Genomic DNA, 23,133 nt, shown 5'->3' with positions numbered 1-23,133 from the left:
TTGTCCAGGGCCTGTCTGTTTGCTACAAAGCCAACTTGGTCAGGGTGCACCAGGCTAGGCAGCATATCACCCAATCGATTTGCCAGGGTCTTAGCCAATATTTTTACGTCAGTATTGAGAATCGAGATGGGGCGGTAAGAGGCGCATTCCGTATTATCTTTCTCTGGCTTTGGTATCACCGCCACCCATGCTTCCATCATCGATGGCGGGAAAGGCGCACCCTCACGTACCGAATTAACAACCAACGTCAAATAGGGTGCCAACTCTCCCCCGAAAAGCTTAAAAAACTCATTAGTAAATCCGTCTAATCCCGGCACTTTCCCCGTTGGGAGTGCTTTAATAACTCTAATTACTTCCTTCACTGTCACCGGGGCTTCCAACACTTTTTTCTGAGAGTCAGTTAGCGCCGACATACCCCGGTCTGCCAAATATTGGTCAATGGCTTCAGTCTGTACAGCAGCATCCTCCTTATATAGGTTCTCATAGAAATGGGCAAATCGCTCTCTAATCTTATCTGATGTATGCAACATGGAACCCCTGGCATCTTTCATTCTCAGGATGTGTCTATCTGCCCTCATTTTCCTTAATTTAGTGGCCAGCAACCTGCCTGGTTTATTTGTAAATTCATAGTGAACTTGTCGCAGGCGTGCATTTACAAACTGCAAGGTCTCATCATGTAAAGCTGCGAGCTCCAATCTTATTGCTTGCAGTTTGCGGAAGTCAGCCACTGAGCCATAGGCCCTATACCTGTCTTCCAGGGCGCCTAACCGCTCCATGCACTGAGCTAATCTTACTTTATGGGTTCTAGATCTTTGGCTTGCACATTTTATGAAGTAACCTCTAGATACAGCCTTAAATGCATCCCACACTATACCCAGTGTTGGCCCTGAATCCAGGTTGATATCAAAATACTCCTTCAACACAGAACGAAAGTTAGTTACAATTTCTGGGTCCTGTAGCAAACAGTTGTTAAAAGTCCACCTTCTATCACGCATCTCTTCCTTCAATGAGGAGATTATTGTCCACACAGGGGCGTGGTCTGAAATTGTCGTGTGTCCTATGTATGATCCCCCCCCCTCTTCTGAGAAACCCTTATCCAAAAAAATATAATCCAGTCGGGAGTGAGAGAAGTGAACATGTGAATGAAATGTATAGTCTCTTCCCCCCGAGTGGTCAAGTCTCCATACATCATAAAGTCCCATAGTCGTTACAAAATTCCCCAGGGCTTTGGAAATTCTATAGTCATTAGGGGAGGGTGCAGTGGTCTTATCCACCCTAGGCTGCATAGTAGCATTAAAGTCCCCCGCCACTATCACCTTACCCCGAGCAAAGTTCTGCAACTCCTTCTGAAGGTGTAGGAAAAATCTCTCCTGTCGTTCATTGGGAGCATAGACACTCGCCAGCGTATATTCCTTATTATCCAGCTTAACATGCAAGAATAGAAAACGACCCTCTGCATCCCTCTTGGAGTGCAGAAGTTGCATCTGTACATTTTTGTGGAACATAATAGCCACTCCCCTTTTCTTGACACCTTTCACATCAGAAGCATAAAAGATTTTTGGGTACTGCATAGAAGTCAGCAAATGTTCATGCTTTTTATGTAAATGAGTTTCTTGTAAGAATACCACTTGAGGACCCATTAGCTGCAATTCCTTAAATAAGGAATGTCTTTTAAATGGGGTATTTAAACCTTTGATATTATATGTGAGGATTTTAAAATCAACCATCTACCTCATTCTTTGTGGAACACTTGCTGGACAAATAAATTTTTTGCTGCTCCCCTATTTCCCTTGACTCCCTCCTCTCCCCTCGAACTATCTGTCCTTTACTTACCCACTCCCTCCCTCCCACAAGTCCCCTCCTCCCTGACAACCCCCCACCAAACAGCGCAGTAAGCCACTGAATGAGATAGCAGAGGAACAATGACCCCGGAACCAAATGCATACCCCCCCAAACCCTCCACCCCCCCTCCCCCCCCCACCTTTAATTTTAATCTTTACATTATCCTTCTGCTTTCGCAACTCACATAACCTTTAAATTTGAGCAAGTCAAGCACCCTTTGCATATTAACAGCCATCCAAGTTTTATCCAACCATATCAAACTACCAGTCTCAAGTGTGGCTGCTCGCTGCATTCTCCACTCTCTGCCACTTTTGGAACCTTTTCTTGGTAGAGGGTGCCATCGCAACCGGCAAGGTTTCTTGAAGAGCTAAACCAGCCTCGTGTAGATATTTCCACGCAGCTTCCACCGAGCGGCAGCGGAGTTGTTCCCCTTTAAGGGTAAAACAGATTGCAAAGGGAAAAGTCCATCGGTAAGCAATTTTCTCTTTCACCAAAATCTCAATTACTGGCTTCATTGCTCGCCTCTGAGTTAAAGTAAACAAAGAGAGGTCTTGGAAAATATAAACTCGGGAGTCCTTGTATTGTAATACCGGATTCTGACGAGCTCTCTGCCATAGCTGATCTTTAACCGCATAGGTGGAAAAACGTACTACAATATCTCTTGGTTTATTATCTCTGGGTTTACCCAAAGCTCTGTGTGCACGTTCTATTCCCAGCTTTTCAGCATCAAAGGTCTCGCCCATGAGTTGCTCACATAAGGTCCGCACTATGACTGGAACGTTCTCTTTGTCGCCATTTTCCGGCACTCCTCGAAATCGAAGGTTCTGGCGACGTCCGCGATTTTCAATATCGTCGAGTTTGTATTTCAAATCTTCAGCTTGTGCAGCTAATTTAGCCACATTCACTTCCATGCCCTCGTACTTTTCCGCTTGTTCGTCGACTCGCTCTTCAAGCGTTTCAACTCTGCCTCCAAGTTCTCTCATTTCAACGCTGAGCGCGTCCACGTGCTCCAGGATCTCGTCCTTAGAGGCGCGAATCTCTGCCCTTATTGCCTCTAAACACTTTGTTAAGTCCTGTGGGCTCTTAGATTTAGCTCCACGCTCACCTCGTCCTACTTGTGAGGAGCCCGAATCAGACCCCGAAGACTCCCGTGCGGCAGGGGAAGCATGGCGCGAAGAGCCCCGCGCTGACTTTCGGACTGCCGTCCGTTCGCTGTCCCGCGGGACCGCTGATGTTTTCTTACTCATTTTACCCCTCAAGGTGCAGATAAGTCTCCGGGAGTCTGGCAGATGTAATTTTGAAGGAAAATATAACACTTTTTGCTGTAGAAAGGTGGGAAGGTTCGGGAGCTAGTAGCTTAAGCGGCCATTCAGCTCCGTGACGTCACTTCCTCCCCCATAGTCTTCATTTTGAAAGTTAAATGCTAATGTATTGGATTTCCTGTGTGTAATTACTCCAGAGCTTATATCAAATCTGATCATGTTATGATCACTTATCGAGGGGCCCCAGGACCATTACCTCCTGCACCAGAGCATATGCTCCTTCTTTTCTACCGTTGAAACCTGTGCTCATTACTTCATGTCTTGTCAGCACTGCCATTAAATCCGTGCATTCTATCAACATCACACTTTGCAAAGCTTCAGTGCAACTTACTGCCCCATTCTTTCAAAGTCCAGGCCTTGCAAAGTGTGATGTTGATAGAATGCACATCTTTAATGGCAGTGCTGACAAGACATGAAGTAATGAGCACAGGTTTCAATGGCTGATACCCACTTATATTACATACATGTCTACCTTTAACACAGAAAGGTTAAAAGTAATCCATCAGAACTGCATGCCAGTAGAAAAGAAGGGCCATATTCCTTCCATATTAAAATAATCTGAATGGTGGTAATGTTCATAGAAAGCAAAATTTCATGCTTTTCGATTTTATGCTTTTCATACGCTGCAGCCATAAGTATTTGTTCATGTGGCAAATGTGTATTGTGGGGGGAAGTGATGACGTCCAGGGGTGACGAGCATGTTACCTACCTATTATTATTATTAGCATTTGTATAGCACTACCAGACGCACGCAGCACTGAACACCTGATACAAAGAGACAGTCCCTGCTCAAAAGAGCTTACAATCTAAGAAATACAGACAAACAAGACAGTTATGGGTGAGGGAAGTAATGGGTGAGAAGGGAGGAAGGAACAAGGGGAGGGCAATTGTGGCTAGGAGCTAAAAGCAGCAGTGAAAAGGTGGGTTTTCAGCATAGATTTGAAAACAAGTAGAGATGGAGCTAGACGTATAGGTCCAGGAAGTCTATTCCAGGCATAAGGTGCCGTGAGAGAAAAGGAGCGAAACCTGGAGTTAGCAGTGGAGGAGAAGGACGACGAGAGATTTGTCAAGCGAGCGGAGTTCACGGGGAGGAATGTAGAGAGAGATGAGAGTGGAGAGGTAATGGGAGGCTGCAGAGTGGATGCATTTAAATGTTGAACATATGCTATCTGCTGCCTTATTGACCCACTTGGAGTGCTCTTGGTTTTGGTAAAGCCAGTGTTTATAATTAATTTAGCAAGGCAAATTTACAACAATATCAAAATGCAAAAAGTAAAATTGTAATATAGTATCCACTATGAAGCAGCAGAGATTTTCATAGAAGTATTAAGTGTTACTGTGACTGATTGCCATGATGCACAAGTCACATCATCATTAGTTCTATTGATGTTTATACGTATCACCTAGTAATTTTTCTGATTTTTGTCACTTTGATACCTAAGGTCATAATGGTTTGCCATTGTACAGCCTACGATCTAATGCCACCTTCAATAGAAAGGTTTGTATAATATGGTGCACCAGTTTTCTGTGTGCTCCGATTTCCTCTTTGTTCTAAAAGTATTTCCAGATCTTGACGATAACCATTTTTTTGGTGTGTGTCATTGCCCCAAACTGCTCTCTGCTTTCTTCTGTCTTTTGTCTGTACCATATCAGCATGAAATAACAGGCTTTTACAGAAGTATTGATTGTGCATTGATGCCTTGGTTCTTGAAACTCAGAAGTACCTCTTGCCCTTGACATGACTGCAGATAAGAAGCTTTTTGAAGTGAAACGCAAAGACCAGATCAGTGCCCTGAATAACCTGATAGAGCTGAATGATGTGAATCAGCAGTATAAAATCATTGACATCATGCTTAAGGGGCTGTTTAAGGTGAGATGCATCATTGCTCATCCATCAGTTAACATATAGTTGATCACATAGTCACAACATGATCTGAGAACTAGAAAGAAATAGGTGGCAAGGGTAGAACCAGATTCAGAGAGGGAGCATGAGTTAAGCACCATTTTTTGCTTAGTCCTGAGTGTTGACGAGCAGAGGTGAGTTTGACTGGTGAAACTGTGTTTTGTTTTTTTTAATCAGACCTGTGATACCAACTTAGTGGAAGCATTGTTATAACACATTTCCCTAGAAAAAAATCTGTCCTCATTTTGTGCAGGTTCTCCTCAGAAAGTTATCTTACACTTCTAAGTTTTCCTGGGTTTTGCTTTACTCAACATTCTTTTTCAATATAGTAACATAGTAGATGACGGCAGAAAAAGACCTGCACGGTCCATCTAGTCTGCCCAACAAGATAAACTCATATGTGCTACTTTTTTTTTTTCTGCCATTTTTATGGCACAGACCGTAGAAGTCTGCCCAGCACTAGCCCCGCTTCCCACCACAGGCTCTGCCACCCAATCTCCGCTAAGCTTCTGAGGATCCATTCCATCTGAACAGGATTCCTTTGTTTATCCCACGCATTTTTTTATTCCGTTACCAATTTCATCTCCACCACCTCCCACGGGAGGGCATTCCAAGTATCCACCACGCTCTCTGTGAAAAAATACTTCCTGACATTTTTCTTGAGTCTGCCTTCAGTCTCATTTCATGTCCTCTAGTTCTGCCACCTTCCCATCTACGGAAAAGGTTCATTTGCGGATTAATACCTTTCAAATATTTGAACGTCTGTATCATATCACCCCTGTTTCTCCTTTCCTCCAGGGTATACGTGTTCAGGTCAGCAAGTCTCTCATACGTCTTGTAACACAAATCCCATACCATTTTTGTAGCTTTTCTTTGCACCACTTCAATTCTTTTACATCCTTAGCAAGATACGGCCTCCAAAACTGAACACAGTACTCCAGGTGGGGCCTCACAAACAAGTTATACAGGGGCATTAAACCTCTTTTCTTCTGCTGGTCACACCTCTCTCTATACATCCTAGCAACCTTCTAGCTACGGCCACCGCCTTGTCACACTGTTTTGTCACATTAAGATCCTCGGATACTGTCACCCCAAGATCCCTCTCCCCGTCCATACATATCAGACTCTCACCACCTAACACATGTCTCCCGTGGATTTCTACACCCTAAGTGCATCATTTTGCATTTCTTCGCATTGAATTTTAATTGCCAAACCTTAGAACATTCTTCTAGCTTCTGCAGATCCTTTTTCATGTTTTCCACTCCCTCCTGGGTGTCCACTCTGTTAAAAATCTTAGTATCATCCGCAAAAAGGCAAACTTTACCTTCTAACCCTTCGGCAATGTCACTCACAAATATATTGAACAGAATCGGCCCCAGCACCGATCCTTGAGGCACTCCACTACTCACCTTTCCCTCATCCAAGCAAATTCCATTAACCACCACCCTCTGGCATCTGTCCGTCAACCAGTTCCTAATCCAGTTCACCACGTCGGGGTCCTATTTTCAAGTACCTCTGTCACCTCCTGCGAATAAGAGAACAAAGGGCATTTATAGAGCTACATGTAGCTCTGGTCTTTTGCTGATTGCTAGTGTATCTTGTAAGATTTTTTATGTATTGAGCTTCGCTGTCCATTTGTTCATCTGAGTTTCTCTGAATCTGGCAGATTGTACCAAAATTGCTGAAAATCTCCAGGAGACTTCTGAAAGCCCATTGAAGTCATTCTTCAGATAGCAATAGTCAAGTCCCATTTCTTTCCCTAACTGTGATCTGTGTTCTTAGACTGATAAGCAGGCTCCAAAGCACAAACTGCAGTTTCATCAAGATGCGTTTTGGTTGACATCACAGCACATGAAATTCAAATGAGGGCTGGCACTATAGCTTCATGGCTAGAACACACAACATTTTTTTTTGGTTTATTAAAATGTTGTTATAGACTGCCTTTCTTAGATAAAGCAGTTTACAAATATAATTAAAATCAATCCGTTAGAAAAGAACTCCAAAATTTGTAACACAGATTTAAAAAGTGAAGGGAGAAAAAGTGCAAAGTGGTTATTCATGCCAGCAGGGGGCCCTCAAGCACATTCACCATAAACCAAATGAAATTTAAACAAGAAAAGGGACTTTAATGCTTTCTTGAATTTAGGAAATAAAGGATCAAGTTGTTTGGCAGAGGTTTAAAGAACTCCACAGTAGTGGTCCTAGAAAAAAAAGGCCCTATTTCTAATTTAATTCAAATGAGCAGCAGAGACAAAGGGATGTAGTAGGCATTTTCCAGATGACTCCTTTTTTTTTTTTATGCTCAACATGAATGGGATTAAGAGAAACCAGATAGAGAGGAAACCGTTTATAGTACAAACATTTCAAGCTGAATTTCTACCTTCCCTTTACACTGTATAGCCATAATCAAGTTAAAAGGCAGTTAAATATTTGAAGCAAATGGCTGTGTGTTGTAGATAATAGCCATAAAGTGATGTGCAGGTAGCATATAGATTACGGTTCAGTAACTAAGAAAATGAGGAGCTACTTTTAAGTACAATGTAAGTGAAAACACAACCGGAGGGGTGGTGACTGTGGCTTACCTGCCAACGCCTGACTTAATATGTATAATCTGAGAGGATAAACAATAGCTAGCCAGCTTGCCCCCAGAGTGGAAGCCAGAAAGCCATATTAGCATCCCTCTTCTGAAACTTTACAGCTGTGTGCTTAATGTTGGTTAGCATCTTCAATGCTGACCACTTTTTTTTAAATCCATATTCTAATCTGGCTTCCATGTCTCTCAAAGCAGTTTTTGGCATAGTCATGGGATTAGAAGTTCTACTTGTGTTGTTCAGACACTTTAATATGTTAGTTTCCATCTGCTTTCCAAATTCATTAGTTTCACCATACTGCCAACCTATTTATCTGGGGAAGGTTCTCGTCAGCTGATACAGCATATTGAATGAGCCAAATGCTGTGTAGTCCATAAACCATTTCAGAGAAGACCTCTCGCTAGGAGTTGCTGAGTTATGCTATCCTCTTTGCACACAAGGAAAGGAGTGTAGGAGCATAGCAATAGTTCGTCTTCCTTTCTGGGCCATATTGTGTTGGCAAGTTTGATTAGCAGCTCTCCTTGAAGTACAGCTGTTTTAACTAGTTTACCTGGGTGCACACCTACTCAAATCTGGTGGTATTCATGTTTATACGTAGCTACAGTCTTCATTTTTAGGATTCTTTGAAGTCCTAAGAACATAGTCTCCTCTGTTTCTCGATTTAAGAGCCTTATCAGACAATTTTTAGGTTTTTTTGTTTTATTTTTGTTTGTTTTTTTCTCGGAAGATATAATGGGATGTCTTGGTGGTTTTGAGTTATTTGGCTTGTGGCTTCCTGCCTCAATGTGGAGTCTGAAGTTCTTCCCACAGTGTAAAAATTCTTAAATACAATCTCACCAATGTCATGTTGTAGATGTTTTCCTGGTAGGCCTATTACTTGTTGTTTCTGTTCTGCAGAACTCTTTCTAGGCAGTAGGCATAGCTGCTCAGGGGTGGGGGAGAGGCCCCATTTTTTGAATGTTTAAAAGCATCCACAGGGTGTTTGTATAATTTGGATTTGTCTAGTAGTATTTAGAAGAGGATTTGACAGGGAAGATTGACAATTTTAAAATCAGATGAACCAGAAACATATTTTGGACTGCTACAGGTAACTTTTTTTTTTTCATAGTGATCTTAACTGCCAAGTAGCAAACATGCCATATTTATATCTCCTTATCCTATCATATTTCTTCCTGATTGATTTCCATGTCTCTTTTCTTCATGTCTCCTTGCCATCTATCACTCTCAAAACTGCCATGTGTTCTGTCCTGTGAATCTTTCCTATCTTCTCACCCATTTTCCTTCACTTTATCACGTTCATACTCATGCGTTCCCACCTATCAGTTTCCTGTTTCCTCCGTCTTCATCTCCCTCCCACTGTTGCTCCATTGAAGTAAGCTCTGATTTCTGTGGTTACTGTCAGGTACTGGAGGACTCCAGGGCTGTGTTGATTGCTGCCGATGTCCAACCTGATGGTCCTTTTCCTGAAGACGACAAAATAAAAGATGGTAAGGCAGCTTCTTTCCTGTTGAATGAAATTACCCAGTTATCTTGCATCACTTCTCTTGTCTTCCTGTCTTTTAGATGTTCAGTACAGATTTGCTTTGATCTTTTGTTAGTAAAGGTGGTATATCAAATTCTACAATATACATAAACATAGGGACACAGAGGAAAGATTTCACTTAGTATTGCTGCCTCTTTATTTTGGCATCAGTAAAGCACTCTTCCCCTCTACAAATGTCTTAATTTTCTACCCTCCCCCCCCCCCCCCCCCCCACCACCACCATTTTGTTTTATGCTTTATCACTGGACTTTTCATTGCTGTTTAATTGAAGTTAAAGCAGATATATTAAGGCTGTGCAAGAATGCAAAAATTAAGATCAGATGTATTTAAAACAGAGATACTCTGAGACTAATTACTCAAGGGATGAGTAGCATACCATTTATTCAGTAGTGCTTTACATTTAGAAAGATGTTTGAACTTATATCTGCTTTTGTACTGGCGGAGCTACACATGTAATCTGTAAGTGAAGTGACCGAATGACGCCACTTTTTTTTTTATTTTATTTATCATTTTACTTAATTACATTCACATTTATCACATAAATGTAAGGAAATACAGAAATTAATATAAAAAGGAAAACATTTTCTCTCAACAATATATATTTACATAATTGTCCACAATTGGAAGATCCAAGATCAGGAAAACAATCTTAAAGAAAATAAGAAAAACTCAAAATGGTTAATCTTACACTTCACATTTTCTGAGGGAGGAAGGTTAATCGGTTATTGCAGCCAGTACAGTGGTAACTGAAGGAAGTTGCTGCAGAGCATTTTTCATCTGTTTCCACAAACTCTTATAATTTCTTAGGTTCAAACAAAGAAGTAATAAGGAAATAAAACACTTACAAGGGAATCGCGCTAGGAAGGTCCCACCTAGGGCAATGATTCCTGGCTTAAAAGCCAAGACTTCACACCTCCCAGTCTGCGATTCCCTTGATATGTCAGGAAATATATGCATCTTTGAACCCAAAAAACTATCAACCATGTATCGGAAATACAATTTCAAAACATTGTTCCTATCTAAATCAAAGACGAAAGTCACTAATAATATAACTCTATCTATAACTTCTGAATTTTCCAACTTACATCTCTTTTCTCTGATAAAGAAGATTTTAAAGGAAATATAATTTTAGTCACCAAAAGGTGGCTATCAGAAGGTATTAGCAAAGTATCAGAGAAATATTTCTTCAAGAATTCAGTAGCTGATATATAGGATATTATAGGTAAATTTATCATTCTCAAGTTTTTTTCCCTTAATTGGTTCTCCAGAAATTCCAATTTTTACAAGAAAGATAACTATTCTTAATTACCAAATTGTCTGATTTTCATAGAGAAGCCATTTCCATAATCAAAGTCTCTATTTTTATATCTTGGACTTCCACTTTGTTAGATAAGTATTAATATAAATTCTTTAACTCACATAGTGAAAAATTTTAAACATCTGAAGAAGTTATTCACATTCTGCTGCAGTTCCTATAGTACGTCCATTATGACATTCAAATGACGCCACTTAGACGTATAAATTATACCTGCTGCTGGCACTGCCCCAGACCACCTCAAACCCTATCTCTCTGGATGTATAATAACTTATTCATCCAGAATTAAAAATAAGATGGCCCTGATTTAAAAAAAAATGCTTTGAGCATGGGCACTGAACATATATTGCCCCAGGTACAAATAAGTATCTGTATACAAATATGTAAGCCGCATTGAGCCTGCCATGAGTGGGAAAGCGCGGGGTACAAATGTAACAAAAATAAGTGCTTTTCCATGTTATCCTTAACAGCATTTATATCAGGAAGGAAGTGTGGTCTGATTATTAGAGCAAGGGTGTTCAATGTTGGTCCTCGAGGGCTGCTAGCTTTTCAGGATTTCCCTAATAAATATGCATAAGATCTGTTTGCATACAATGGAGGCAGTGCATGCAAATAGATCTCATGCATATTCTTTGTGAAAATCCTGAAAAGTCAATTGGGTTGCAGCCCTCGAGGACCAACACTGAATACCCGTGGCATAGGGACTGTATTTGTGGCTGTTATGACTGATTGGAGGAGTAGCGTAATATTTAGAGTAATAGGCTGAGAACAAGGAAAGTTACAGCTCAGATCCCACTTCTCACACTGATGCTCCACAGGACATAGGGCAAGATGCACTAAACTAAATGAGCCTTTAACCACACTTTAACGAACAAGTTTTTAACCCTGGCATGTACTAAAGCCCAATTTCTGACGACGGTAGCAGCAAACGAAAACAGAATGCAGATGAGCACTGTATAGAAACCCTATTGAAATGAGATGCAGTAAAGTTTTCCGCTTGCCCTAACGCAGGAAAACTCCGGGAAAGCTAACGAGAGGTCTGTACCTCTCGTTAGGACTGCCCGGCTTAAAAAAGTAAAATGTAAAAAAAAAAAATCGCGGGGGGGAGGGGGGACAAAAACGCTCGTCAGGAGCGTCCTTTATGGACGGCCTTGCCCCCGCCCGAGGTCGCCGCTGCTCCCCCCTGCATTAAGAAATCAAAACTTTAGGCAGCCCCAGCCCCCCTCCCTTCCTCTCTTTCTCCTCAGCCCTGCCACCCCCCTCCGTCTTACCGGGCCCTCACAGCGCCTCTCACCTCTATGTGAAGGCGCTGCACAGCACAGGGAAGAACAGCTGATCGCATCGCATCTTCGGACGTTCCTCCTGGGCCCGCCCTTGTCTGATGTAAGTAACCTACGTAGGTCACTTACATCATACGAGGGCGGGCCCAGGAGGAACGGAGGGACGTCCGAAGATGCGATGGGATCAGCTGTTCTTCCCCGTGCTGTGCAGCGCCTTCACATAGAGCTGAGAGGCGCTGTGAGGGCCCAGTAAGTCGGAGGGGGGCCCGGTGGAGGGGGGGAGCGGCGGCGACGACCTCAGGAGGGGCGGGGCACGGGGTGGAGGATGGCGGGAGCTGTTTTTTCTAAAAAAGCAGAAAGAGAGGAAGGGAAGGAGGGCCGGGGCTGCCTAAAAAAAGTAACGATTTTACTGCAGCGGGGAGCAGCAGCAATCTCGGGCGGCGAGGGGGGGGGCAAGGCCGTCCATAAGGGACATTTTTGTTTGTTTTTTTTACGTTTTTTGCATGCGCAGAGCAGCCAGCATAACGCTTGGCTGCTCTGCGCATGCTTTACGGGCCGATTGCAGACAGTTTTAACGAAGGGTTAGTGAATGCAAATGAGCTGCATCAAACAGCTCATTTGCATTCCCTATCCTTCGTGCATAGCTGTTCCTTACTGATTCGTTATGGAATTCGGTACGGAACGGCTCTAACGAGGACTTTTGTGCATCTTGGCCATGTGTCTTCGTTTAGGCACACCAAGGCCGCATGTTGGGAGCAGATTCTATAACAGAACCTGGACATCTGAATTCTGTTAGGTATGCTAATGTATCTACCATTTCATGTACATGCATGCAGTTACACCACTCGTACGTAGGCCTGCAGTTGTGCCATCCACATAAGTGCAGCAAGGATGTATATAACTTACAGCATTCTGTGAGTAATTAGAGAGCTCTACTTACGTCCCTTCTACACCATACAACTCCCCATATGTACTTCCCCTCCCCCCCCTTGTGTTTAGGCACACCATTAGAGAATAGCACTTAGTGCCTTGTTGGCACATCACAGGTAACTGTTTACTTCTGTGTGTAAGTGCTAGTATGCTAGACAGTTACTCATGCAAAGGGCACATAAATGTTGGTGTCTAGATTATAGAATTGCTCTTTGTGCACTTAGTAGATAAGTCCCCATTGATGACAATGGGGCTTAACATTCATTATTAAAATCTAGGCCTTACAATATAAGCCTTCAGGAGACTTCCTTCTAGGTCTGAATGCAACTCACTTTGAGCTGCCAATGAAAAGGAAGGGGCTAAACCCCAAATTAAAAAATATATATATTTTAAACATACCTTGTACCATAACATTTGGAATTGAATAATATACAGTAACATAACCATTCTTTTTATCCATGATGAGTGTCCAGAATAGTATGTACTTCAGGAGTAACCTAGTAGGTTAGTGCAGTGGCCTGAGAGCCTGAGGAATTGAGTTCAATTCCCACTGCAATTCTTTGTGACTCTGGGCAAGTCACTTAACCCTCCACTGTCCCACGTACAAAACAATACTTGTATATAATATGTAAACTGCTTTGATGTGTAACCATAGAAAGGTAAGTCCCATCCCCTTTCCTTTTTCACTGGCACTAAAAAAATAAATGCTCAAACTCTAGAATTTGGATCCAAGATGGCCGTATAGTGAGGTACGGCTTCAGACGCACCCAGACTCTCCAAGCAAACGCTGTGAAGGCTCTCTGAATCTCTTGCGATATGGGGAAAAGGAGAGGCAAAGTGCGGGATAATCCCTCTACCCCCACTGGGTCCTACCTCCGGCAGCAACCGACGTTGGAGCAGTTTGGGATGACTGGTCCCGGGCAAGCCTCCTCTCCTGCTATCGGCGCCGACGTTCCTGAGTTGGCCAGCAGTGTAAATGGGGTTTCTCCAAGGACAAGCAGGCTGCTTGTTCTCACGACTGGGTTGACGTCCACGGCAGCCCCCTCCAACCGGAACAAAAATCTCGCGGGAGGTCCCGCACGCAGGGCACGCCCACCGCGCATGCGCGGCCGTCTTCCCGCCCGTGCGCAACCGTTCCCGCTCAGTTTTTTTCTTTCTGCGCTGGAGAGAGACGCGTCTTCGTCCCTCTCCTAGTCAGCCCCGGAAACCGGATTGCGGCCTAGTCCGCACTTTATTTTGTTGTTGCGCGTTCGCGTTTTTTTCGTTTAAAAAAAATAGTAAAGAAAAATTTTCCCTCGTCGTTCTTTAGTCGCGAGGTCGCATCATCGCGGCCTTATGGCCGCACGGTCGTTTCTTTTTCTTTCTTCTGGTGTGCTTTTCACCGCCACCATCGACGATTTTGACTTCGCCGACATGATTTTTCCGTCGATGTCCTCGAAGGTCCCGAGCGGATTCAAGAAGTGTGGTCGGTGCGGCCGGCAGATCTTGCAGACAGATACTCACGCTTGGTGCCTCCAGTGCCTCGGCCTGGAGCATAACTCCAAGACGTGCACCTTGTGTCTCTGCTTACGGAAGCGGACGCAGGTGGCAAGGCAAGTTCTTCGGGACCGTCTTTTTGGAACTTGCGCCGGCCCTTCGACGTCGGCCTCGACAGCATCGGTGTAGACGGCCGGGTCTTCGGTACCGGTACCGATGTCGACGGCGTCGGCGCCAACTATGGCATCAACCCCAGGAGCATAGGTTCCCTTGGCCCAACGACCTGCCAGCGACGGTGGTGGTGAGCGGCCGCGTGGGCAGTCTGCCCCAGCCACTCCCGCTGCTCAGGGCCATCGGGACCGAACCCTGTCGGATCCGATACCTCAAGGCCGTGGGGACTCCACCTCCTCCTCGTCTCCTGTTGAGCGCCAATGACGGACATCGGAAGAAAGCTGCCAAAAAGCACCGTCATCGGTCGCCCACTGCGCACGGGACTGGCAGCTCCGGGACATTGAGAGAGGACTCAACCCCAGGAAGCGGCAGTGCCGGGAGGAGCGCTCCCCCTCGGTCGAAGAGGTGTCGATGCGCAGGTCGTCGGGTACCTTGGTACCGTCTCCTGGACCCGGGCAGCTTCCAGCACCGACGCCCACACCGGCCCCCCTGCCTTTCCCGACAGCGGGCCTAGACGAGTGCCTCCGAGTCATCCTTCCAGGGATCCTGGAAGGGCTGATGCGCCAGGCCCTGCCGGCACCGGGGGGTGCTTGCGCCCTCGGTGCCGTTGATGGAGGCGCCGGTGGGCTCTGGTCCGGTGATGAGGCCTCCGACGCTGACACCGCTTGCGGCACCGGTGTCGACTACCACTCAGGTGGAATCCCCGTCAACGTCGATGGAGGGAGCTTCGTCCCCGCCGGCGCGGGAGTCCACCTCTCGACACCATCATCGAGGACGTGGTTCCTCACAGTCGAGACGGGCCCAGTTGCGGTCTGAGCTGAGAGAGCTCATGTCCGACACCGAGGAGGATGCCTCGTGGGGGGAGGAGGAGGACCCCAGATATTTCTCCTCAGAGGAGTCTGTGGGCCTTCCCTCCGACCCCACTCCTTCACCGGAGAGGAAGCTCTCGCCTCCTGAGAGCCTCTCCTTTGCCTCTTTTGTCCAGGATATGTCTATCAGCATTCCCTTCCCAGTGATTACTGTGGATGAGCCGAGGGCGGAGATGCTCGAAGTCCTCGACTATCCATCACCACCTAGAGAGTCTTCCACGGTACCGTTGCACAATGTCCTTAAAGAGACACTGCTTCGGAACTGGTTGAAGCCATTATCTAATCCCACTATTCCCAAGAAAGCGGAGTCCCAATACAGAATCCACTCAGACCCAGAGTTGATGCGGCCTCAATTGCCTCATGACTCGGCGGTCGTGGACTCTGCTCTCAAGAGAGCACGGAGTTCGAGGGATACCGCCTCGGCGCCCCCTGGGCGGGAGTCTTGCACTCTGGACTCGTTTGGGAGGAAGGCCTACCAATCTTCCATGCTCGTGACCAGAATCCAATCATACCAGCTCTACATGAGCATCCACATGCGGAACAATGTGCGGCAACTGGCGGACCTGGTTGACAAGCTCCCCCCGGAGCAGTCCAGGCCATTTCAGGAGGTGGTCAGGCAGCTGAAGGCGTGCAGAAAGTTCCTGTCCAGGGGTATCTATGACACCTGTGACGTGGCATCCCGAGCTGCGGCCCAAGGTATAGTGATGCGCAGACTCTCCTGGCTGCGTGCCTCTGACCTGGACAACCGTACCCAGCAGCAGCTGGCGGATGTCCCTTGCCGGGGGGATAACATTTTTGGCGAGAAGGTCGAGCAGTTTGTGGACCAACTACATCAGCGGGAAACTGCTCTCGACAAGCTCTCCCCACCGGGCGCCTTTAGCATCCACCTCCGCAGGTGGACGTTTTTCCCGGGCCCGGTAGGCTGCACCCTATGCCTACAGCAAGCGTAGGTACACCCAGCTGGCCCTCAGGCCCCCTCAGGCACAGGGACAGTCCCAGCGTGCTCGTTCCCGTCAACAGCGTGCGCCTAAGCAGCCCCCTGCGCCTCCACAGCAAAAGCAGGGGACGAACTTTTGACTGGATCCATGGGAACATAGCCGCCATCAAAGTAGCTGTGCCGGACGGCCTGCCGGTCGGGGGGAGGTTGAAAGTTTTTCACCAAAGGTGGCCTCTCATAACCTCCGACTAGTGGGTTCTCCAAATAGTGCGGTGCGGATACACCCTGAATTTGGTCTCCACCCCACCAAATTGTCCACCGGGAGCTCAATCCTTCAGCTCCCATCACAAGCAGGTACTTGCAGAGGAACTCTCCGCCCTTCTCAGCGCCAACGCAGTCGAGCCCATGCCACCCGGGCAGGAAGGGCAGAGATTCTATTCCAGGTACTTCCTTGTGGAGAAGGAAACAGGGGGGATGCACCCCATCCGAGACCTGAGAGGCCTGAACAAGTATCTGGTGCGAGAAAAGTTCAAGATGCTTTCCTTGGGCACCCTTCTACCCATGATTCAGAAAGACGAGTGGCTATGTTCCCTGGATTTAAAGGATGCTTATACTCTCATCCCGATACTGCCAGCCCACAGACAGTATCTCTGATTCCATCTGGGGACACGTCACACTCAGTATTGTGTGCTGCCCTTTGGGCTCGCCTCTGCACCACGGGTGTTCACGAAGTGTCTCGTGGTAGTTGCAGCGTATCTATGCAAGCTGGGGGTGCACGTGTTCCCGTATCTCGATGATTGGCTGGTGAAGAGCACCTCAGAGGCAGGAGCTCTTCAGTCCATGCAGTGCACTATTCAACTTCTGGAGCTGCTGGGGTGTCACGTCTGTGGCCGTGACCACCCTCAGCCTTACCTTCTTTTTGGGGGTCAGCAGCTCTGCTGGCTTCTGTCTGTGTTTGTGTTAGTCTTGTCTCTGTCCTGGTGTGCTGGCTGCTTCCAGCATGAACCTGATTGCTTCACTAGACCTCACCTGTGTGGGCTATGCCTCTCTAGGGAGCCAGCATCTAAGATGGCTGCCACCGGCTCTGTGCCAGCTTCCAAGATGGCTCCTGCTTGTCTTTTCTGTGGGCTCACTTCCTATGTGTGTCAAGCCTCTCTTTGGGGTCAGTGTACTTCCTGCTTCTGTCCTACTGCTGGTGACTCATCAGTGAGAGCCTTCATAAGGAAGTGCTGTGCTTGCAGTCAGGGCCTTTTGCATAAGTGTTATGCTCTTAGGTCAGGTTAGTAAGTGTCTGCTGCACTACTGCTTAGCCTCTCTCTGGGTTCCTGCCCAGCTTCTTTCTGTGTCTGTGTCTCTGTTGTCCTTCCGTGGGGGGTTTTCCCTGCCACTGTCTGTCTGTGGACTGCGGGTCCTTCCTGGCTTACCCTGTGTTTGGGGTGAAGCCTCTGCTCCAGGCTTACCCTGTGTTGGGGTGAAGCCTCTGTCCCTGGCTTACCCTGGGTTGGGGTGAAGCCTTTGTCCTGGTTTTCTCTGTCTGTTCTCCTGTCTGCCCAAAGACCCTTGGTCTGTTATTCCTGGTTACTCTGTTTGCTCTACTGGCAGCCCAAGACCCTTGGCCTGTTCTTCCTGGTTTGCTCTCTATACCCTAGTCCTGCCTTGCCTAGCCTGTGTGCCTACCCTGCTTATATGTCCTGTATCCTGTATCTGTCTAGCTAGTGTGTATTTCCTGGGTGGTTTCCTGTATCCTGTCTCCACCTAGCTAGAGGGTTTACCCTGTGGGTATTCCCAGATCCCCTTTCTGCCTAGTGTGTTGCTGCCCTAGTCCTTGCTCCTGCTAGCTTCTGTACGCCTTGTGTTCCTTGGTCTGTCTTCTGGGTCTTGCTAGTGGCTGTGCAGCAGCACACTGTCTGAGTCTAGTTCCGTGCCCCTTTGCCCTCGTGTATCCCAGACCCAGGGTGGGTCCTCTGGATCTTCAGTTCCTGCCTTATCCTGCAAGTCCTGCCGGCCGCCTGCACTTCGGAGCTCAACTCCGGAGGAACGGTGGCTAGGTGCAGGTGAAGCTGTTCCTGTCTCATCTGTTCTAGTTGCCTGCCTTGTACTACTCCAGTCCTGAGTTCCAGTACTACTCTTCTGTGTTTCCAGACCCAAGGTGGTCTTGCCTGCCGCTGCCGCTCCTCGGCAGTGGCCCAAGGGCTCACGAACTCCAGTCCTGCCTCGAGGACCTGACAGAATGCCTAGGCCCTCGAGAACGCAACATGGGGTTTGTGATAAATTACCCGAAGTCCCATCTCCAGCCAGTCCAATCTCTGGAATTCAAAGGAGCTCTGCTGAATTCACAGACAGCTCAGGCCTAGCTTCCCGAGGCGAGAGCTCAGAATCTTCTGTCCCTCGCTTCCCAGACCAGAGCGTCTCAGCAGATCACAGCTCGGCAGATGTTGAGACTCCTGGGCCATATGACCTCTACAGTCCATGTGACTCCCATGGCTCGTCTTCACATGAGATCAGCTCAATGGACCCTAGCTTCCCAGTGGTGCCAAGCCACCGGGAATCTAGAAGATGTCATCCGCCTGTCCATCAGTTGCCGCAATTCGCTGCGCTGGTGGACAATTCGGACCAATTTGACGCTGGGACGCCCATTCCAAATTCCCCAGCCCACAAAAGTGCTGACGACGGATGCATCTCACCTGGGGTGGGGAGCTCATGTCGATGGGTTCCACAGCCAGGGGGTGTGGTCCCCCCAGGAACAAGATCTTCAGATCAACCTCCTGGAGCTCCGAGCGGTATGGAACGCACTGAAGGCCTTCAGGGATCGGCTGTCCTACCAAATTATCCAAATTTGGACAGACAATCAGGTTGCAACAGGGCCGTGCCAATGCGGTAAGCGAGGTAAGCAAGGTAGGGGGCACCTGCCTTCGAGGGGCGCCGCTGCCCTGCCTTCCCTGCCTTCCACTCACTTGCAAAATGTATTACCTGCAGTTGTGATGAACCGGAAGTGAGGCAGGCAGGCTCTTCAAGTTATTTGAGAGAATGCAACCAGATTGCTATATATGCTTTGGTTTGCGGATAACTCCTCACTCAGGGTGAGCTTCAGAGCTTGAACAGCATTCAAATTAAAGAGAACCTGAAATTTTAAAAGTGCTAAAAATAAGTTTTAAAAGTATTTGCATTAAATCTAATTGCAGAATTCGGGTGCTGGGAGTCTGTACTTGGTTATCATATGCTCAGATTTGTTTAAATCATATGCAAATTAATCCATTTTTGGGAGGTTCTCATTTGCATATTTATGGATAAAATGAGGGAAATGTTTACAGCCTTAATGTTAGGTCATGGCTCTGATCAAAAGTGTGAGGTTTGATCCAAAAATGAAGGGTTTATCTAGTGTTTTACACTAAAAATTCCCATGAGTGTCTGTATGTTAATCTGCATTCAAATAGAGCTCTCTGATTGGATGATCAGCTTCTGTTAGAAATCTGCCTGGAAGGGAACAGAGTGAGACAGCAACTGACCGTCTGTTTGGCCAAGAGAGACATGCAGCTGTGAGCTCCTGTGTGTGTTGACTGAAATTATAAAAGAGTGCCTGATTATGTGGTAAATGAGAAAATATGAATGAGAAGAGGTTGGTGGAGATTGAAGTTTGAGGCTCCTCTAGTGAGAAAAGGATCTGAATATTTCAGGATTACTTGAAGTTTATGAAGAATAGAAAAGGGTGAATTTCAGTTTGTGTTTAAATCCTATAAGCTATATAAAGGCTAGGTAGATTTAAGTGACTGTAAGCAAGGAAACCTTAATATTTGATCTGAGATAGTTGATCAGAGATAAATGTTTGATCTGAGTTATATCCTTTGGTGCAAAGGAGATTAGAAAAAGAATCTTTGGAAACTAAGAGGACTTTGCTCACATTTTGAATTAGCATTCCTATTTTGAGTTGTACTGCCGAAATAAAGGTATTGTCTGAAGCAGTCCTCTTGCAGGCACGGATAACTGCCCAACATACCTCTGAGTTAAAACAATTGGGGGGAAAATTACAAACATTAGAAACTCTGGGGCAAGTCTCAATAAGGGATAGAAATTTTACCTTTCGTCGTTTAGAATGCTTGGAAAGCCAATCTAGAAAACTTAATTTGAGACTAACTAATTTTCCCAGATCCCCTTTAATATCTTCAGTAGATATGGTAAAGAAATACTTGGTAGAAATATTAGGGATGCCAAGTGATTCACTGTCTCCTGTAGTTCGGGCACAGTATTTACAAAGTAACAGAAATTGGATGTTGGAATTTCTTAACCGCAAACAGGAGATGGCATGAACTTGACATCATTTTTAGAATCTTCATTGGAAGTTATTACTCAGAGAACTACTGTGGTGGTTTCTTTTGCCCTGGAGATGGACCGAGATGCTGTTTTGAAACTTTCCTTTAGACATTTGGACTCACTGTTTGTTTTTAGGATCTAAAATAAGAATTTATCGCGATCTCTCCAGAGAAACTCAGAAAAGGCGCCCAAGAACTTTAGCCCTTGGGGCTAATTTTGTACTTAAATTTCCTTGCATTTGCTGAATATTGTTTCAATCCAAGCAATTTCAATTTTTGATCCTAAGTGGCTAGAGGAATTTTTGTTAACTGAAGAGGATGTTAATTTAATAGTTAACTAACAGATAGCACACTGTATGATAGGCTTGAGGAGGTTTGGTGGGAAGTAGTAACTAATTCTTTAATTACTAATTTCTTTACTATTTGATTTTTCTTTTTTTCCTTTTCTTAGATCAAAATTGCCTTAGTATAATGGTCGAAAGTGACACATTTATTTCTGCTTAATTGTTAATATGAATAATCGATTTAAGTTGTTTTCAAATTTCTTAATCATCTTTTTGAGTTGTAAAATATCATAAAAAAAGAAAAATGCTTAGCACTCATCTAAAAATACATAGAAACAGAGAAAATGATGATAAAGGCCTTATAGCCTATGCATTGTGTCGATCCATATCATTAGTAAACTCTACAGTCCCTCCCTTAGATAACCTTTGTACTCATCCCATACTTCCTTCAGATACAGTCCTCTTCTCCACCATCTCCACTGTGAAGCTGTTCCACATATCCACCACCCTTCCCATAAAGAAATATTTTCTTAGATTACTCCTGAGTCTTTCCCCTTCACCTTCATCCTTTGACAGCGGTACACAGGCTTTTGATTTATAAGATCAAAGATATTCACCAGTACTTTATGCATAGCAATCTCTTTACTAAAGGGATCATTTTACTAATCATTAAGAGGTGTTATCTGCTAAAGGATCTATAGGAATAAAATGTGGAGAAACATGCAGAGCATGGCTCATGGAATTTTTTTAACCCCTCTGATGTGTGTGTGGAGAGACAGTTTCAGGAATAAGTTTTTGTACGTGTAAGCAGTTTGTGAGGTAGCAGGGCAATTGCAGAGTAGTAGCATTATGTTTTTGTTTTGTTTTTTCTCTAAGAACAAGCAGGCCAGTTGTATTCTCACAATTGGGTGACATCATCCGACAGAGCCCGGTGTGGTTGCCGGGTAGCGAGATTTCTGTAGAACTTTTCTAGCAGCATTCAACTGTGCACATGCTGGCCTTCTGCTCAACACGAGTGCGGGTCCTTCAGCCTTCATTTTTATTCGGAGCAGGGAGAATGTGTCATCGTATTCTCCGTTCTAAAACTGAACTTTTGGTTCATTCTTGGCATTAAAGGAACAAAGTTAAATAGAATTTTATAAAGCTGATCAGAAGAGCATCCAGCCAAATCTTGGTAACTGAAAAAGGTGACTTTTTAGCTTAGACTGCAAACAGGTCTCTGGTGCCGAAAGAGTGGTTCACAAATCTTAACAAATGTTACATCTATAAGAATGAACAGCCAAAGCTTTTTTCTGTCAGGGAGGAAGAGCTTGGGTATATTGTAGAGTTGGTGTGCTCCTACCCTACTAGTAGGTGAGCAATTTATTTATTTATTTGTTACATTTGTATCCCACATTTTCCCACCTATATATTTTGCTGCTGTACACTGTACAACTGCTGCTATTTGGAAGATGGATTCAGTGTTGAAGGATGCATTCCTTCCATTTTAATGTTAACATGGAACTTCAGTGAATTGTGATGGTTGTCAGAATGAGCTGGCTTTGGAAAAGGGGATAATAAAGCTGGGATGGGTGGGAAGCAACATGTTTGCTACTCTAACTTGGTCTGTTATTTCAGCCTATTCACACACAGTGGAAAATTCAGCCTTTTTCGGGGATGTGGTCCTGCGGTTCCCCAAGATTGTCCACCACTACTTTGACCACAACTCAAACTGGAACAACTTGATCCGATGGGGAATTGGTTTCTGTAATTTGTCGGGCATTTTTGACGATGGTCCCCATTCTCAGCTGCTCGGGCTGGTAAGATATATATTTGAGAACTGATCGTTCCATATAATCTTGTAGGTTTTTGGGGTTTTTTCAGTATCGTAGGTGATGTAGGCCTTACCTCTAAATATCTGTTATTACTGTGATTTGAGACATTTTATCACCTGTATTGTGTATTCTATTTGAATCTTCTAAGGACTTCAGAATATCACTTATGTATTTTAAATAAGTAAATATTAATGATTGTGTGACACACCCAACTGCAGCATGTACTTCAGTAGCAGTTATGAAACTTGAGTACACTGAAGCTGGTGTAGAAGGCCTGGGCAGGCCTGGATTTGGTACTAAACAGCATGGTATCAGCTGAGAATGAGTTGGTTGCGGCAGTATAGCAAATTTTAGTAAACTATAAACCCATGTATCTCTCATTGTGTAGGTTTGACTGAGGGACCCAATGAGCCCCTTGTAATGTATTGTTTTGGTCCTACAGATGGCACAGGAGCTGGGGATCAGTGAAAAGTCACCAGATTATAGGAATCCCTTTAAAACTGACCATTCTGAGGTAAGACAGCAAAGTTCTGAGCAGAAACAGAACTC

General features: G+C 45.2%; 1 protein-coding gene across 3 annotated transcripts in view; it reads left to right on the top strand.

Annotated features, from left to right (window-relative positions):
- CCDC134 (coiled-coil domain containing 134) overlaps nt 1-23,133 on the top strand; it is a 128,849-nt gene that overhangs the window by 93,414 nt on the left and 12,302 nt on the right. For all 3 annotated transcript variants that reach the window (XM_030190038.1, XM_030190039.1, XM_030190040.1), the window contains 4 exons: nt 4,913-5,034; nt 9,061-9,145; nt 22,388-22,569; nt 23,027-23,098. In XM_030190038.1, coding sequence (XP_030045898.1) covers nt 4,913-5,034; nt 9,061-9,145; nt 22,388-22,569; nt 23,027-23,098 — 461 coding nt within the window. The remainder of the gene's footprint in view (nt 1-4,912; nt 5,035-9,060; nt 9,146-22,387; nt 22,570-23,026; nt 23,099-23,133) is intronic.

This window comes from Microcaecilia unicolor, chromosome 1, assembly GCF_901765095.1.
Source record: "Microcaecilia unicolor chromosome 1, aMicUni1.1, whole genome shotgun sequence".
NCBI lineage: Eukaryota > Metazoa > Chordata > Amphibia > Gymnophiona > Siphonopidae > Microcaecilia > Microcaecilia unicolor.
The sequence above is the reverse complement of the archived record's forward strand: the minus strand, read 5'-3'. Positions and strand labels throughout refer to the sequence as shown.